Genomic DNA, 18108 nt, shown 5'->3' with positions numbered 1-18108 from the left:
CTGTACCCTTGACTTTCATTTTTATTTCCACAGGTATGCAATTGGTCTTGCTTATAAGTCAGCCCCAAAGCATGAATGGATTGGGAAGAATTCTGCTTCTTGGGTACTCTGCCGCTGTAATAATAATTGGGTGGTGAGACATAATAGCAAGGAAATTCCCATCGAACCAGCACCCCACCTCCGACGTGTAGGCATTTTGCTAGACTATGATAATGGCTCCATTGCCTTTTATGATGCTTTGAACTCCCTTCACCTTTATACCTTTGACATTACATTTGCACAGCCAGTGTGCCCTACCTTCACTGTGTGGAACAAATGTTTGACAATTATAACAGGCCTTCCCATCCCAGATCACTTGGACTGCCTTGAGCAGCTACCTTGATTTTTGAAACTTGGATGGACCAGATATAATACAGAAAATTCAGAAGATTGACGGCGAACGTGCAGTATACAAGAGCCTGCCATAGTCTCTTCAACTGTGTGCCGTAAAAATTGTCCATAAATTGGCTGAGACGGGGCTGGAAATGAGTCTCCCTCTACTTTAACTGTGTGTTTTGTATTAAAGTGCAGGAAATGGCTTTAATAATTTCTTGGAACATTTTTTGTATTTACGGGAAGATTTATAGATTATTTATAAAAGAAACATGATCTGGATTACAACTCTTAGGAATTATTTGGTTTTGCACATTAAGAGGGCCCATTTACTAACATTTACCAGCTCTTTACACACTTATTTCATCACAGTGCATGGGCTCAAAAGAAAAAAAAGTTTTGTAAGTTTTTATCCACCTTCTCGCTCTATAAAAATACATACTCACCCCATGCAAGGTCCTGTCATCTCAACATTGCATATAAGAATGTGCAACTAAAAGTAAAAATACTCTAGAGCCAAGTTAAGAAGTAAAAAAAGAAGATGGAGGTCCTTCTTGCTATGCTTTTTTAAATGGGTAGCACATTTCCATTTCTAAGGAGGGGAAATTACAATGTTTTAACTGTGAACTAAAAGGCCAAGGCACTAGTGGTAATGGAATTAGATGGCTAATTCTAAGTGTCTCAATTTGTCATAATGAATTGTCAATAGATTTGCATCCAAGTGGAAGCAATTGTTTTTGAAACTCCCCAGACATGCCATCCATCCCCTTCCTGCCTACAATTTCTCTCAAAAAGAATGCCATTTTGGGAATTTTTCTTTTTGGGGAATTCTGGGTGAGCAGATTATTATATTAGGCCTTAGAAGAGCAGTCTCAAAACCATACCAGCTACATAAAATCAAGAGTAATTTGAGTTAGATCAAGAATTGCATTTTCATTTTCTATAAATATTACAATGAAATCTTTCTCATCTTGAGTTTTAATGGCTTACCATGGGTCCATAAAGCATTTCCCCTCACATTTTATAGTGCTTTCTTAGTCTCTTGAGAAAAGAAAATGAACACATTCTATAGCAAATGGAAATAGCAATTTGGACAGCTTTTGACTTTGAGAGATGTGAGTACATAATGCGGATTCGAAACATCAAGTACAGTGAAGTGCACCCAAAGGATACATTAGGAAATTATGATGATGATAATGGTTATATAAGGTACTATCCACTCTAACACATACCCCAAAGTATGGTAGAAGTGGGCTTTATGACACCACCCCTCTCTTATAAATGAAATAAAAAAACTAAAAGCTCATTATTCTTAGGAGCTGCCGTATAATTTGAAAAGAAAGAAATCAAGCTTGTTACTCACACACTTGGTGTAAAATGACCAACCCCATCATTATTGTTGTTTGTTTTTGACACTCTGGAATGAGTCACTTAATCTTCTCTCAAGTTCCTCTAAAATAGGAGAGAGATCCAACACTGGCATCACTTAGATTCAGTCCTTCTCTGAAAAAAGGGAGATGACCTCTTTAAATTTCTCCTGTCTCTGAGATGCACGTTGTGTCTACTCCAGATTCCTGGCTAATATTTTCTCCAGAACTGACCAAGAAGTTCAGATTTTAATAGTTTCTTTTTCCACTGAACTGATCAATTATTTTACTGAACCAAAATCAGCCAGTTGTATTTGCTTCATGAAGGCAAGATGCCCATTTGAATCTATTTGTTTTTGAATCAGGCTCACAAGGCTATGTCATTTCATCTTCTTCTGTCTCTATTACTGGCACACCCTCTCCTTTTCTTAACAAAAAGGTTCTATATATTTACTATAAGATTTATACCTAAAGGATTATTTTACTAGATAATGGAAAATAATGACTTTTAACAGACTGTTTTCTGAAGAAAAAATAATAAGGGTTTTTTTTCCTCATAATAAACAATGTGAATTTTCTTTCACTGAATAAATTGAAAGGTCGCCTCTGTAATTTTTAATGTTGCTTTGGGAATTCAATATTAAAGGATATTTTGATGCACTTTGTTCACCAAAAGGCTCAAAATAAAAGGGCCTCCAGCTCAGCTTCTGAGTTTCTAAATGCTCAGTATTCTGGTACTATGATAAGCTTTCTAGTTTGCCTTATGATGCCAATTCTAAAGAATAATGATGTTTCCATACAGAGAGTTGTTTTCCAACATTAAAAAAATCTGTTTAAATCTCTACTTTAGCAGTTTTTAGTATGTTCTGGCTATTTTTGTATAATAAGAGAGGTTGAGTACAAGTTGGTCATGGAAACACCAATGTTTCCATCATGGAAACCTTGTGGCCAAGAAATGAGTCAGCAACAATTTCAGAGTTGATATACTTAAAGGAAAAACATGTATCTACTCTATTGCTACCATGTTTCTTTTAATGACTATAAAATATAGAAAGAAATTCCACCAGGATTTTTTTTGAAAGCCAAAAAAGGCCTATTCTATAAACATGCTACAGTACAGAGCAGTGTGCTTTGTTGAGATGACTGAACCACAGCCTGGACAGTCCTCAAATCACAGGGAAATAATATCAATGAAGAGACATGGGAAAAAGGAAGGCGGGTCCAAGACAAGTAACACCAATGAAGCAGAAATGACACAGTCCCAAGAGCGAAGGTGACTGCAACATGCGCTTCTCCCTGGTGGATGAATAGGGAAATAAAGCTAGAAGTGCAGATGAAAGACTGGTGGTACCATACAACAGAATCCAATTGGGTTCGAATGAAAACCTGATGATATCTATTTGGGGGGAGGGGGGGGCTCTGGTCCCTTTAAAAAAAGTCACCTCCAATAGAGACATCAACTACAAGTATTGACAATGGTTTCAGCTGGGAAAGAGAAAAAGACACGCTATCTCCAAGTCTCATTATGGTGTTGCTCTTTGAACTTCATAGTCAAGCCATGTTGCTTAAATGAGCTTTTAATCCAATACATTCTCGGTGTATATATGTATGTGCCTATATGTGTGCATGTATAGACACAGACACACGTGTATATGCACACATAAGTATGGATTTGTTGTTGAAAATTTCAGTATTTGGCCTTTCCCTTACAACTTGTTTATGTATGAATTAGCTGAGAGGGCAATGATGGAAGAAAGGAAAAGTTATTTACATGCTCTATTTTTTTTTTCTTAAACAAAGGTCGGTTTATTTTACAGGATTTCATTCAATACAATAAAAGCATCATTTTAAAACTTTGGTTCTTGTGCTTCCTGCATATTTTAAAATTCCTTTGAAGAATAAAATTTAGAAAATAAAACCTGCATGAATTTAACATAATAATAAGAGCATTGAATGTGGAGTCAGGGGAATCAAGTACAAATCTCATTAATGAAAGGTGGGTAGCGTGCTGGACCTGGAGTCAGGAAGAGGAAGGAGTCTTCCTGAATTCAAATCTGGCCTCACACTTACTAGCAGCTGTGGGACCCTGGGTAAGTCACTGAGCCCTGTTTGCCTCTGTTTCCTCATCTATAAAATGAGCTGGAGAAGGAAATGGCAAACCACTTGGGTATCTTAGCCAGGAATGACTTTTATCCATGGGAGCTGGACAGGACTAGACGACAATGAACTTTTCAGTGTGCCAGGTACTGTGCTAAGTACTTTATTTGAACCTCAAAACAGCCCAGGAGATACCTCTATTTTCTAGATGAAGATTTGCTACTCTATCTACTACCACATTAAAGTGCATCTTGGTGTAGTGACTACAGTATTAGATGTGGACCACAGAAGACCTCAGTTTAAATCTTGTCCCAGACAATTTCTAGCTTGTGTGATTTGGACAACTCACTTTAGGCCTTAGCGTCTAATATTTGGAGTTTTCTTGGTAAAGAGAGGTTTGCCATTTCCTTTTCCAGTTAATTTGAACTTGGATCTTCCTGATGCCAAACCAGGTGTTCTACCCACTGACCTATCTAGCTGCCCATATAAATGTTAGCTATTATTAATATTATCTGAATAGCAGAGCTCTAAGCAGGACATGACCACATAAATTTTAGAGGCCACTAATGCCTCTAATTACCACCCCTACAGTCAAGTTTCCCATTGCCTGTCTCCACCTATAGCTGCAATATCAATCTGGGCCTCACTTCCTTACCAATGGGCACTAGAAAATTTGGAGGGCATGGACGATACCAACCCTAGCTTCTTTCCCTATCCTCCACAGTGAATGTAACAGCCTCTTCTCAAGGCACTCTACACACCACACACTACCATTATCATCCTTTACCTTATTAGTGGCTTCCTTCAGGAGTGCAGAAACCGTAAGACCATGTTGGCAAACCTATGGCACGTGCCTGAGTGGGCTGTTCCCTTCCCCCTGGACACTGTGCCTGAAGACATTCCTCACTTCCCCCATGCCTCTGCCCAGCAGCACAATGGGAGCACTTCCTCCCCTGTGGGGCAGTATGAGGGTACAGTTGAGGCACTTGGTCTCTAAAAGTTTAACCATCACTACCCTAAGGTATCCAAAGTTGTTCTTCCTTCTGCTCTCAGACCAGATCAGCCACCCTTACCACTTGCCACAGGAGCAAAAATTGCAAGTGAAATCTCTCAAGGATGCCAAGAACATATGGAGCTAAATTTTTCGTGCATTACTTAGCTTTGAACAAGTACCTTGTTCAGGCTATGTTAGACCCAATCACAGATTAAACAGAAAAATAATAATGTGGGGGGTAGTAAGTAACTCAGTGGATTGATAGCTAGGCCTAGAGATGAGAGATCCTGTGTTCAAATCTGGCCTCAGATACTTCCCTAGTGTGTATGACCCTGGACAAATCTAACCCTGTTCTTCCAGCCTGAACCAATACACATTATTGATTCCAAGATGGAAGGTAAGGGTTTTAAAATAATAATAATAATAATAATAATAATAATAATAATAATAATGGGTATGGGTAATTGGAGAGTTAGGGGGTTTGCAAAGAAATTTATAAAAATTATCTCATTTTCACCACATCTCTGGAAGACAGAGGTAATTATTATCTCCATTCATAGATGAGGAAACTGAGGCAGGTAGTGGTTAAGTGACTTGGTCAGGGGTAATAAAGCTAGTGTCTCAGGGAGAATTTGAACTCAGTAATTCCTGATTCTAGAGTCCAGCATTACCTTTACAAATACAGTTTACCCAAATTAAGGTAGGGCCTATTTTCTGTTTGAGAAGTACTTTGGACCACATATTCCACACAATCAATGAAACTTGTTTGTATATATCACAATTGTATAATCACAATGTGCATGGATGGGCTCTCTCTGAAGATACAGGACTGAATTAATCTTCCAAAATGAAGTACCAAAGGATTTTGAAATGGAACAGACCCAAGAGTAAAAGTCTTCTCAATCTCCAAAAACTTCCTCATACTGCTTATGACTGAAGCAAATCTTACCACCAACTAAGGTCCCAACAATACGGGCCCTACTTGTATATTGCATATCCTTTCCAGGTCCAGAAGCTTCTGCTCCTTTGAGACATAGTAGGAAAGAAAAGGAGGAACCATCACTAGATCACACCCACTCTTTATATTTCCCAACTCATTCCCTTTTGCTTTCCAACTTGAATTCAGTGACATCTGATATGATTATGGTCTCTCCTGCTTTTTTAAACTTACCAATGCATGATAGATTTTAAACCTATATCACCTTTAGTCTATCCACATCGAATAAATTTATTTCACATATGCAATAGATTTTTGCTTTTGATACACTTTTTTTGTATATAGAAGGGTTCTATTAAGCACGCAAGTGTAATGTTACACATGTTCATTTTGATCAGCCATCTGCCATTCCCTCCCTCCTTTGTTTTTGTTCTGTATGTTCTAAATGGAGGATATGGAAATTATTTTAAAATGTTCTACTTATAAAGTTACTTAACAGATCAAGTTCATTATTTGTTTTTTTATTTTAACCAACTAAAATGTGATGGCTCCCTGGATTGTGAAGCAATTCTGATTTTGAAGACCGAAAGTATAGCCAGCCTCTCTGGGCTATACTTTCCTTGTCTGTAAATGATGGGGGAGGGCTTTTGAGGCTACCAAAATCCTTCCCAGGTCCGACTCTACCAGAGTAGCTCTGCTTATCTAAATCCTTATTGTCATCATCCCCTGATTTCCCTTTCTATCACTTTTTCTTATGAAATTATTTTCATCAAACAAACATTAACATTTAAATATGCAAAGAAGAGGCCCAAATAAGAACTTGTGAACTATTGCATATGGTTTGATTTTTAAGTAAAACTATATGTGTATGTATGTATACATATATGTAAACAGAGAGAAAGAGACAGAGATCGAGTCATACCGAGAGTGGAGCTAGGGCAAGAATACACAGGAAGTATGTATAATTTAACAAGGTAGTAACAAAACGTGTATGTCTTCTAATGGAAGCTTTTGTTTTCTCCTGAAGAGTTTAAAAAACTATTTCATTGGTGCTATCTCATAGCACAAAATGGGCTTTCTATCTACTTCAACACATGCCCGTACACTTTTGGACTTCAGTATTCATATTTGTTTCTTATCAAGCGTCCTAATCTTCATTCTACCATAGCAATGTCTGTTCCTCAGAAGTATCAATTCTAACACAGAAGGTATGGGTTTAAAAAAAAGAGGAAAAAAGAACTAACATAATCTTCAAAACTGGGGAATAGGACAACAAACAAGGGGAGGCAGATTGACAGTGAGAAGTAAGCCCGTGGGAATAGGGTCTAAATAAGCTAAAATAACTGAAAAGACATATAAATTTTATAATGGAAGAAGAGGAAAAATACTAATTTGGATTTAAAAAAAAACAACATTAGTGGCAAATAAAGAAATTTAATCCTACCTCTCATAAATTTAAATGTGAATAGATGAAATAATCTAATAAAAAAAGAGAGTGACAGATTCAATAAGAAAACAAAACCTAGTAATAGTTTGCTTATCAGAAACATACTTAAAAACAAAGACATGCATAAAATAAAATTGAGGGGACATTATAAATTTTTACAATGCATCAAATAAATTTAAAAAAAAAACAGGAGTTTCCTTCATGGTATCAGACAAGCAAAAACATGCAGAAAATTAAAGGGAACAAATAAGAAAACTGCATTATGCTGAAAGGAAACATAGACAAACCAACATCAGTAATAAATATGATGCCTTAGCATCCAAATTCATAAAATAAACATTATCTAAGCTTTAAGAAGACATAGATGATAACACAAATAGGGGTAAGAGACTTCAATATACCTCTTTCAGATAAATCTAAAAGAAAGGTAAATACAATGAAGGGAAAATATTGAATTGAACAGGTTTCTGGAGAAACAAAGGTTACGCATCTTCTAAATGAAATGGTGATATATACATATATATTTAAACCAGGGAAAAATAAAATCCAGAAAAAATATACATCAATATCTTTATTGAGCAGTGACTGAAAACTTTTAAACAAAATTCTATTAAACAGACTATAGCAAATTAGTCAAGATATCATTCATTATGATCAAATGGGAACACAAGGATGACTCAATGTTAGGAAAATAATCATCAGGCTAATAGCTAGTAGTTGGTGACATGACACTGAAGTGCAGGAGATTAGGGTTGAATGAGTAAATAGGACAGTTATTTCCATGGACATCATACTTAAACCCATAGGAGCATATGAAACCAATGAGAGAGTTAGAGAAAGAAGAGCAGGAAGCCAAGGATATGCCTCTTAGGAATGCCCAAATTTAGGGACTAGGAGATGGATTATGATGTAGCAAAAAAAAAACAAAACTAGAGGATAGTCATGTTAGAAGTGAATGAGGTAAGAGCCTATCAATCAATCAATAAGCTTTTTTTTTTAATGTACCTACTATGTGACAAGTGCTGTGCTAGATATTGGAGATAGAAAGACAAAAAAGAAACCTTTCTTGTCCTCAGGTAGCTTCCATTGGAAGAAACAACCCAGACAAGGAGGGAAGAGCATTCAAAATAAATAAAGAATTTAGAGTATTCAAACCTAGAGATAGCAAAGTAATGTTTACTGAGAAAATGTCTCTGAATTTAACATTTGATATCCAAGTCAAACTGAAAGAAGATAAGGAGTGTACAAAGCCTTTTCTAGAAGTTAGACCATTCCTGAGAAAAGAGATATAAAAAGATAGCTTGAGGGGAAGGTAGGGTGAAGAGAAGATTTCTTAAGCATGCTTGTAGGCAGCAGGAATGGGCAGAGACAATAAAAGACTGCAAGAGAGGGGGGAGGGAGGGGAAAGACTGAGAAAGAAACATGTGACATCTGAAGCCTTGGTTGGACAAATTCAAGAAGTCATTCCTCTATTTTTAAAATTAAAATAAATTGTATTTGGGGCTAAATGCAACAACTGGCTCATTAAGATGTTGCTACTCTGAGAAAAAATTCATAATCACACCTTCCTATGTGACTATCATCCTTTATCAGAAACTATCTATGAGTCTAAAGAGAAAGTAAGAGTTATTGTTTTATTAAAACCCTTTCCTTCCATCTTTGAATCAATACTGTGTATTTGTTCTGAGGAAGAAGAGTCTTAAAAGATAGGCAATGGGAGTTAAGTGACTTGACCAGGGTCACATAGCTGGGAAATTGCTGAAGTAATAGTTTTGATAGTAATTCTAAATATTATTATAATAGTGGAGCAGTGGGATAGAGTGCAGAGTGAGACATACACTACTTTATTTCCTCCAAGAATTTTTCTCCAGTGTAAGCAATATGTGTCTTGTTTCACAACATGATAAACATGGAAATATGTATTGTATAATAATATATAATCTAATATATGGCCTGCCTTTTGGGGAGGAAGAGAATATGGACTACAAGATGTTGGGAAATGAGTTTTTAAAATTTTATCAACACATAATTTGGAAAAATAAAAAGAATAATTTTTTTTAAAGATGAAAGGGTCATAAGGGTTGCCTCTTTCTCTCTTCCAGCATTCTGTTTGGCCATGTGACTCCAAGTAATAGGCCTAGAGCTTTGGTCTTCTGCTTCGGGCTTGCTGGTCTACTAGAGGAACAAGGAGTGGCTGCTCTGACCTAGCCTAGGAAGTGAGACATGGGGATCTAAGAGTAGAGGAATTCAGGTTTCAGATGGCAGCCAGTCCAGCAGATGGACCCTGAAGAGCACAGAATCCAGTTCTGCTCTCTTTGGACATGAACTTGGTGAGACTAATGTTATGCAGAAATGGAGCCTAATTTCCCTCCTCTAACCTCAGAGAAGCTGTGAAGGGGAGCTGTATCCCCCAGCTATGGCAGAAAATGTTTGTATGTTTTCTCTTGTCTTATCTTTGAAATAAACATCTTTTTGTAAGAGCTAATTTGATGATCTCAATTATTCTTGTTCCTGGGCCAGAGGGAAAGCCCCTCTTCCTGATCCCACAATGGAAAAGCACAAATGAAAATCTAATCAATGCTTGTTGAGTTGCCTTATTGAATGCTTAAATGGAACTGAGATGACAGGCACAAATCTCTAAAATGGTGATGATAAAGGGGAGGAGGGAGAACTATAATCAGTGGGAGCTCTTGCTAATATGACAGAAAAGAAAGACTCTCCAACCCCCTCCGAGTACCAGAAAAATCTGGGGGTTTAAAATGCAACAGGCTTAGCCCTGAGGCAGTGGGGACAGAAAAATCATGTTACGCATGTACTAACACCCTTGTTAAAGCAAGCAAGAAAGCGAAAAAGAAAAGAATTAGTTCAAGATTAGAAATCCACACAAAAGCACAGCAGATAAATCTGCTACTTATTCTTCCCTGCTGTGGAATGGAACTAGGACTCACATACATGTGCTGGAGCACCCAGATTCACAAGCTGGTGATTTACTTTTCCATTTGTTAGATCTTTACTTTTCAACAGGACAAGTTACTTTTTGTTATATTTTGTACTTTCTGATCTCATTTTGCTTTCACTATTTCCCTCGAAAAGACACCAGAATCCTTTCAGTCAAGCAAGGATTCTTAGTGTTTCCTGAATGGCTGTAAAATCTTTAAGGAAGAGCCCTATGGTGCTTCCAACAATGCCTATACTTAGGTCAGCCAACAGAATTTGTATGGGTTCTTCTGATCAAAGTCTAGCAAATATGTCCCCAGACCCAATGAGAATCGGTTAACAGGAGGGATGGCAATACCTATTTCTAATTTCTATATCTAATTTTTTGGTTGAGAATTTCCTTTCTCTGTCTCTTTCTGTCTTTATAACAGGAATAACAAAATAGCTAGCAGTTATATAATGTTTTAAAATTTCCAATGCTTCATATACGCTATCTCATTTAGTCTTCAACCAAACCCTGTGACCTGTGACGTAGGTACTAATATTATCCCTATTTTACAGATGAAGAACTGGGACAGAGAGGTTAAGTGAATTAACCAAGTTTACACAGCTACTAAATTTCAAACTCGGGTATCCCTGACACCAAGTTTAGCCCACTATCCACTATACCACTTATCTGCTTACATGTCTTTGTCTCTTTCTTCCTCCTCTTTGTATGCCTTTGTCTTTCTTTGTCTCTGCCTGTTTCTCTGTCCTTTTCTCTCTTAGTTGTTCTTGTAAGCAGGACATAAAAATCACAAATTTCTGTCTCTCCACTGAAGTCCGTCTCTGAAGCCTGACCACAGTATGAAGGCAGTCCTAAACTCTTAAAGCCTCAGCCAGTAGGATTTAATCTCAGAGGCTGTGGTTGTCAATCAGGAGCAGTCATGGGTCTGGTGGTCAAGTCAGCTTTATAAGAACCAATCCAGGGCATCAGATCAGGGAAGCTCGCTGCCATGTAATTAATTCTTTGCCACAATTCATGAAGATTATAAACTGAGTCATGAAAAGGTTGAGATCTACCTCATCAAGAATAGTATCTTCTTAAAGAAATGGTTTGGTAATCTCCATACTGCCCCCTTCCTGATTTTGTTCAGTTATTCTGCCATATCCAGTTCTTCTTAAACCCATATTTTCTTGGCAAAGATACTAGAATGGTTTGCCATTTCCTTCTCCAGTGGATTAGGCAAACGGTGGTTAAGTGACTTGCTCAGTGACATATAGCTAGTGAGGGTCTGGGGTTGAATTCAAACACAGACTTTTCTAACTCTGAGCCCAGGGTTCTAGTCACCGAGCCACCTAACTGCCAATAGCCACCATTTATTCGTTGGCATTTAACTTTATGGATTCCTTTATAAGACTTATGAGCCTAAAACACTTAAGGGAATCAACTCTAATGTTAGAATTGAAGTTCGAACCAGTTGCTACATGTACAGACCTTCCTGACTCATCTCATTGGTCTCATTATATATCTTGCAATTAAACAATTTCATTCGTGTCCTGGATTTATGCTACAGACAATATTCAAAGGTGAAAATTTCACTGTCACATTTATACATTCCGGCAAGCAGCTGGTGTAATGGCCTACCTGCCTCACCAACGCTGAATTCCTTCTCCTTGCCAAACTGGGTCTCTGCCATTCAATCAACCAGTCATGAGGAATACAGGCCAGACATTGTGCTAGGTGCTGGGGATATAAACACAAAAGATGAATCATTTCCTACCTTCAAGTAGTTTACTCTCTGCAGGGTGAGAATTTCCCAGCTGCACATTCATCTTTGTCTTAGATCAACTTGATACGTGAGCTAAAGATGGGAGAGTATGAGTCCCATGTCCATTTCTTATAGACTCCATCAACTCTCTGTCTCTGACTTCAACACTCCCTTTTCTCTGCCATGCTTATAGCCTGTAGCCCAGCTTCTAACTGATTGGACTTTCCATTCTCATTCCCTATCTCCCTGACTAGTATCTTCTTTTTTTAAACTCTTGTTTTCTGTCTTGGACACAGAAAGTATCAGATGCCAGATCTGAATCCAAGACCTTCTATCTCCAGGTCTGATTCTCTATTCACTAAGCCACCTTAAAAGACATTTTTAATGGACTACCTGGATCCTTTCTCACCTGTAATCCTCAAGAAACTGCCACCCCCATGTTCAAGATACTTTGTGGTTCTTCATCCACTCAAATCCAGAGTTTAGAGTTTACAAAACCTCAATAATGTGTTCAGAAGTCAATCAACAAGCATATATTAAGGACCTAATATGTGGAGCCAGCTAGGTGGTTCAGTGGATAAAGAGACAAGACTGGAGATGGAGAGGTTCAAATCGGACCTCAGACACTTCAAAGCCGTGGGATACTGGGCAAATCATTTAATTCCCATGGCCTAGCCCTTACTACTCTTTTACCTTGGAATTGATACTCAGAATCAATTCCAAGCAGAAGATAAGAACTTTTTTTAATTCAAAAATTTTGAAAGAACCTATTATGTACAGGCACAGTACACTTTATGAATATCATATCATTTGATCTTCATAATTACCTATACTATATATAACCCAGATGGAATTGCTTGCCAGCTCTGGAAAGGGTAAGTGATTGGATGGAGGGAAACAATTTGAAACACATAACTTCAGAAAACTTATGTGGAAATTTATTACATATATTTTATAAAAATTAAACTGCTCATCATTCCTTACTGTGTAGTAGTATTTCATCTCAATCGTATCACAACTTTTTAGCCATTTCTCAACTGAGGGACATCCCCTTGATTTCCAGTTCTTTGGTACCACAAAGAGAGCAAAGAGAACATAGAGATTCTTTTCCTTCTTCCCTGATCTCTTCAGGAAAGAGACCTAGCAATAATATGGCAGAGTCAAAGGTCAACCATGATTTTATAGTTCTCTGTGTGTAATTCAAATATGCTCATTAATTTTTTTCTAAACCCTTACCTTTTGTCTTGGAATCAATACTGTATATTGGTTCCAAGGCAGAAGAGTGGTAAGGGCTAGGCAATGGGGGTCAAGTGACTTGCCCAGGGTGACACAGCTAGGACATATCTGAAGCCAGATTTGAACCAAGGACCTCCCATCTCTGGGCTTGGCTTTCAATTCACTGAGCTTCCCATCTGCCCCCCAAATATGCACATTATTAAATGAATTCAGGTAGTCTATAAACATCCATAGGAGACTGGCCTCAAGGTGGAGTCCTCTTAAGATATTAAATAGCTCAGGAGAGGGGAGTTAGGGGGGAATTAATTAAATGGTAATTCTCTTCTTCCTAGTCAGAAGATAGAAAGGTAGCCAGGAGGAATTAGTTCAAATAAATTAATAAAATAGAATAGAAAGAAAAATAGTAATAAAATATTCTATATCATCCATAAAACTAAGAAACACTTACCAACAAATATGTAAACTAACAATGAAAATAGCATACCCATATGCAAAGAAATGCATGTATAGTACATATATGTGACCAGCATGCAAAAATATAAAAAGACACATACTTAGGGAATATATGCTGCCAGAAAATAAGTGTAAATGGAGCCCTGCTTCCCAAGGCTACAGAGTCACCAAAATCTTCCAGTGATGAGATTGTAGTGTTCTCCACTGGGTCTGCTCCCCAATGGACATTCTGTATTAGGTCTGCTTCCTACCAGGTACTATATGTATACTACTCCTTGTTGCAAATATATCAGTGGTTGGATTTCCTTTCTTTCTTTCTTTCTTTCTTTCTTTCTTTCTTTCTTTCTTTCTTTCTTTCTTTCTTTCTTTCTTTCTTTCTTTCTTTCTTTCTTTCTTTCTTTCTTTCCTTCTTTCTTTCTTTCTTTCGGTTCTCTATGCATGATTTATGTCTTTCTGTCTTGCCCTCTGTCTGTCTCTGTATCTGTCTTTCATGGTCTCTCCCTCTGTCTGTCTCTGTGTCTGTCTGTCTGTTATGATCTCTCTCTTTCCTCTCTCTATTATTGCTGCTGCAACCTTCTGTTCCTTTGATGGAGTAATTAGCTGAGATGCTCTATCTAACTCCTCTCTCTCTCTCTCTCTCTCTCTCTCTCTCTCTCTCTCTCTCTCTCTCTCTCTCTCTCTATCTATCTATCTATCTATCTCTATCTCTTCACAGCCCAGACACTGTCATATGTATTTTTTTAAACCCTTACCTTCTGTCTTAGAATCAATACTATGGTTAAGTGACCAGCCCAGGATCACACAGTGTCTGAGGTCAGTTTTGATGTCATATGTATTTTCAACCAAATGACTTAACTACTCTCTGACCAAATCACCACACCAACTTCCATCTATATGACCTTTTGACTCTAAATGTTAAAGTGTATATGAAACCTGGAGATGCAATTGGTTGAATAGATTGAACTAGACCCAGGGATATTCTGGGGAAAGTTTATTAATCAGTTTTCTGAAAAAAATGAAAGTGCACAACAATTTAAAAAATTTAATCAATATTATTCAACATTTCCTCACCACTTTCTTAAATCTAAAAGATCAACAAAACAATAAATCAAGTGAGTGCTTGATAGTTTGCCAACTGCCTTGGTTTAAATGCTCACAATGAAAAAATTTTCTTTATCCACATTATTTTATTTACTTTTAGAATATTTTTCCATGGTTCCATGATTCATGTTCTCTCTCTCCACTCTTTCCTCCCCCCTCCCAGAGCTGACAAGCAATTCTACTGGTTTATACATGTCTTATTACTCAAAATCCATTTCCATATTATTAATATTTGTAATAGAGTAATCTATAAAAAACCATAACCCCAAATCATATACCCATATAACCAAGTGATAAATCATATGTTTTTCTTCTGTGTTTCTACTTCCATAGTTCTTTCTCTAGCTGTGGATAGCATTCTTTTTCACAAGTTCTATGGGATTGTTCTTGATCATTGCATTGCTATTAGTAGTAGTCTATTACATTTGATTGTTCCACAATGTTTCACTTTCTGTGTACAATGTTCTCTTGGTTCTGCTCATTTTGCTCTGCATCAGATCATGGAGGTCTTTCCAGATCACATGCAATTTCTCCAGTTCATTATTCCTTTCAGCACAATAGTATTCCATCACCATCAGATATCACAATTTGTTCAGCCATTCCCCAGTCAAGGGACACCCCATTGTCTTCCAATTTGTTGCCATTTCAAAAAAAGCTGTTATAAATATTTTTGTACAAACATTTTTTTTTCATCTCTCTGAGTTACAAACCCAATGGTGGTATGGCTGGATCAAAGGGCATGCAATCCTTTAAAGTCCTTTGGGCATAATTCCAAATTGCCTTCCAGAATGGTTATATCAATTCACAACTCCACCAGTAATGTGTTATTGTCCCAATTTTGCCACATCCCCTCCAACATTTATTATTTTCCTTTATTGTCATATTGGTCGATCTGCTAGATGCAAAGTGGTACCTCAGAGTTGTTTTGATTTTCATTCCTCTAATCAGGAGGGATTTAGAACAATTTTTCATGTGATTATTTATAGTTTTGATTTCTTCACCTGAACATTGCCTATTCACATCCCTTGTCCATTTGTCAATTAGGGAGAGGTTTGGTTTCTTGTAAATATGACTTAGTTCCTTGTATAGTTGGGAAATTAGACCTTTGTCAGAGAATTTTGTTATAAATTTGTTTTCCTAGTTTTTTGCTTCCCTTCTAATTTTGGTCACATTAGTTTTGTCTGTACAAAAAATATTTAATTTAATATAATCAAAACTATTCATTTTTTATCTTATAATTTTTTCTATCTCTTGTTTAGTCTTAAATTCCTTCCTTTCCCATAGATCTGACAAGTATACTATTTGTTTCACTCTTTATATTTAAGTCATTTAGTCATTTTGAATTTATCTTGGTATAGGATGTGAGATGTTGATCTAAGCCTAATTTTTCCCATACCACTTTCCAATTTTCCCTGCAGTTTTTGTCAAAAAAAAATTCTCAAACTCTCTGATAGTTTGCCAATTGACTTAGTTTAAAATGCTCACAATGAAAATAGATTTTTTCAACAAATTAAATTTAATAGATAATAATGTCTCTACAAAGCATTGTGTCTATTCTGGGAGATACTATATAAAAAATATGCCACTGCCTCTTGAAGGAGGGGATGCTAAGATAAGATACAGCAAAGCTTCAGCTCTCATTATAATCTTTTTTTAATTGAAAATTTTCATTTAATTAAGAATATTTTTCCATGGTTACATGATTCATGTTCTTCCCCTCCTCTGCCCCCCCATCCCTCTATATCTGACACACATTCCACTGGGCTTTACATGTGTCATTGATCAAGATCTATTTCCATATTATTGATATTTGCACTGGGGTGATTGTTTAGAATATACATCCCCAGTCATATCCCCATCAGCCCATGTGATCAAGCAGCACAACAAAAAAATTTTAATGGCTCCTGTGAACTGGCTAAGCCAATTCAGATAGTGTCCACTGTATTGAGTTTTTAATAGAACATATTGTGTCTGATGACTTCTGTTCTACAGCTAATTAAGCTTATATACTCTGCTAGGTGATAGGAAAACAAAAATGGGGGGGGGGGGTTCTTTGTCCCTGGAGAGAATTCAGTGAAATGAGAAATATATGAAATTAAAGGTGATACAAACTCAAATGGGACAAGGACAACAGACTCATTCAGATAAAGTGTATTTATTAAGGAAGAAAAGATCACTTCCTGCTGCAAAGATTGATCACGGAAACTTTCATGGAAGAAGTGATATCTGAACTTAAGATTGAAGGAGAAAAGGGATTTTAATAGGTTAAGATATAGATAGAATGGATTCCAGGCATGAAGGCTGTCTTAAACAAATGCTTAGAGGTGATAGGGAGACTAAATAACTAGTGGTCTAATATACCCAGAAAATAAGATGAGAAAAGAGCTAGAAAAGTAGGTTGTAGTCCTATTAATCTTTTAGAAAAATAGGGAGCCCATGAAGATTCTAGAGCAGGAGAATGACTGTCAGACCTTGCAAAAAATTTCAGATGCCATATGGTATATGAGTTAATGGTGATGATGATAACGGTGAAGATTCTCGGGTGAATTATGACAGAGGCTGTGGAATCCCCCCATGTTGGGGCCAGGGGACAGAGAACCATAGGAGGGAAACAAAGAACAAAACAAAACGCTGAACTGACAGCTTGGAATGATCAGGCCAATAAGAGACTTCTGAACCTCCTGGATCCCTTGGGGAAAGATAAGAGCATGGAGAGGAGAAGAGGTTGTCCAAATAACTGCATCTGTTGTTGGTTCCTATTTGATACCTTGCCACATTCCAGCATCCACATTCAAGACATCCTGAAACAGAGAAGTTTGCTGTTTGGGATATGTTTGAAATCCTAAACTGATTGACTGAAACCAGGAGTGCTAGGATGTGAACTCCCAACCTCAGGGTTCAGGGGGGTCAACCAGCCCACAGAGCCTGAGCCCTTGATGCTTCCAGACAGGCAAATTGCATTAAGTCATGTCTCTGGACTCACTGCCAAAAAAAAAAAAAGTCTGTATATTTACTCGGGATCTAGATTTCAGTCCAGTCACAGGTGTTTAAAAAATTTATTCTTTAAAAGAACTTCTTGGCTGACTAGTTTGGGTCATGCTAGCATGTCCTGAGTGCATTCAAGTAGGACAATTGTCTAAGCAGATGGTATATGGCCATTCATGCAGACATGAAAACCCCAGTGGAAAAGATGGAGAGTGGCGACATTGGCTGCACATTCTTCTCAGGGAGGATTCTGGCCTAAGGAAAACCTTTATGGGCAAACATCAGAGTTGCTCCAATTGTTGGTCTGAAAAGCTTCACGGAGCTGCTGCAGATGCCCAGAGAGGCTGTCTTTCAAAGAGATTTGATTCTTCCTGAGGTTTTTGCCATTGAAATCAGGAAATCCTCAGGGATCATAGGCTGCAATCCAATCA

General features: G+C 37.3%; 1 protein-coding gene across 6 annotated transcripts in view; it reads left to right on the top strand.

Moving 5' to 3' along the window:
• MID1 (midline 1) overlaps window positions 1-3592 on the top strand; it is a 453084-nt gene extending 449492 nt beyond the window's left edge. For all 6 annotated transcript variants that reach the window (XM_007500937.3, XM_056808078.1, XM_056808079.1 and 3 more), the window contains exon 10: window positions 34-3592. In XM_007500937.3, coding sequence (XP_007500999.1) covers window positions 34-382 — 349 coding nt within the window. In that variant the 3' untranslated portion in view covers window positions 383-3592. The remainder of the gene's footprint in view (window positions 1-33) is intronic.
• Window positions 3593-18108: the final 14516 nt, after the last annotated feature.

This window comes from Monodelphis domestica, chromosome 8 (genome assembly GCF_027887165.1).
Source record: "Monodelphis domestica isolate mMonDom1 chromosome 8, mMonDom1.pri, whole genome shotgun sequence".
Taxonomy (NCBI): domain Eukaryota; kingdom Metazoa; phylum Chordata; class Mammalia; order Didelphimorphia; family Didelphidae; genus Monodelphis; species Monodelphis domestica.
The sequence above is the reverse complement of the archived record's forward strand: the minus strand, read 5'-3'. Positions and strand labels throughout refer to the sequence as shown.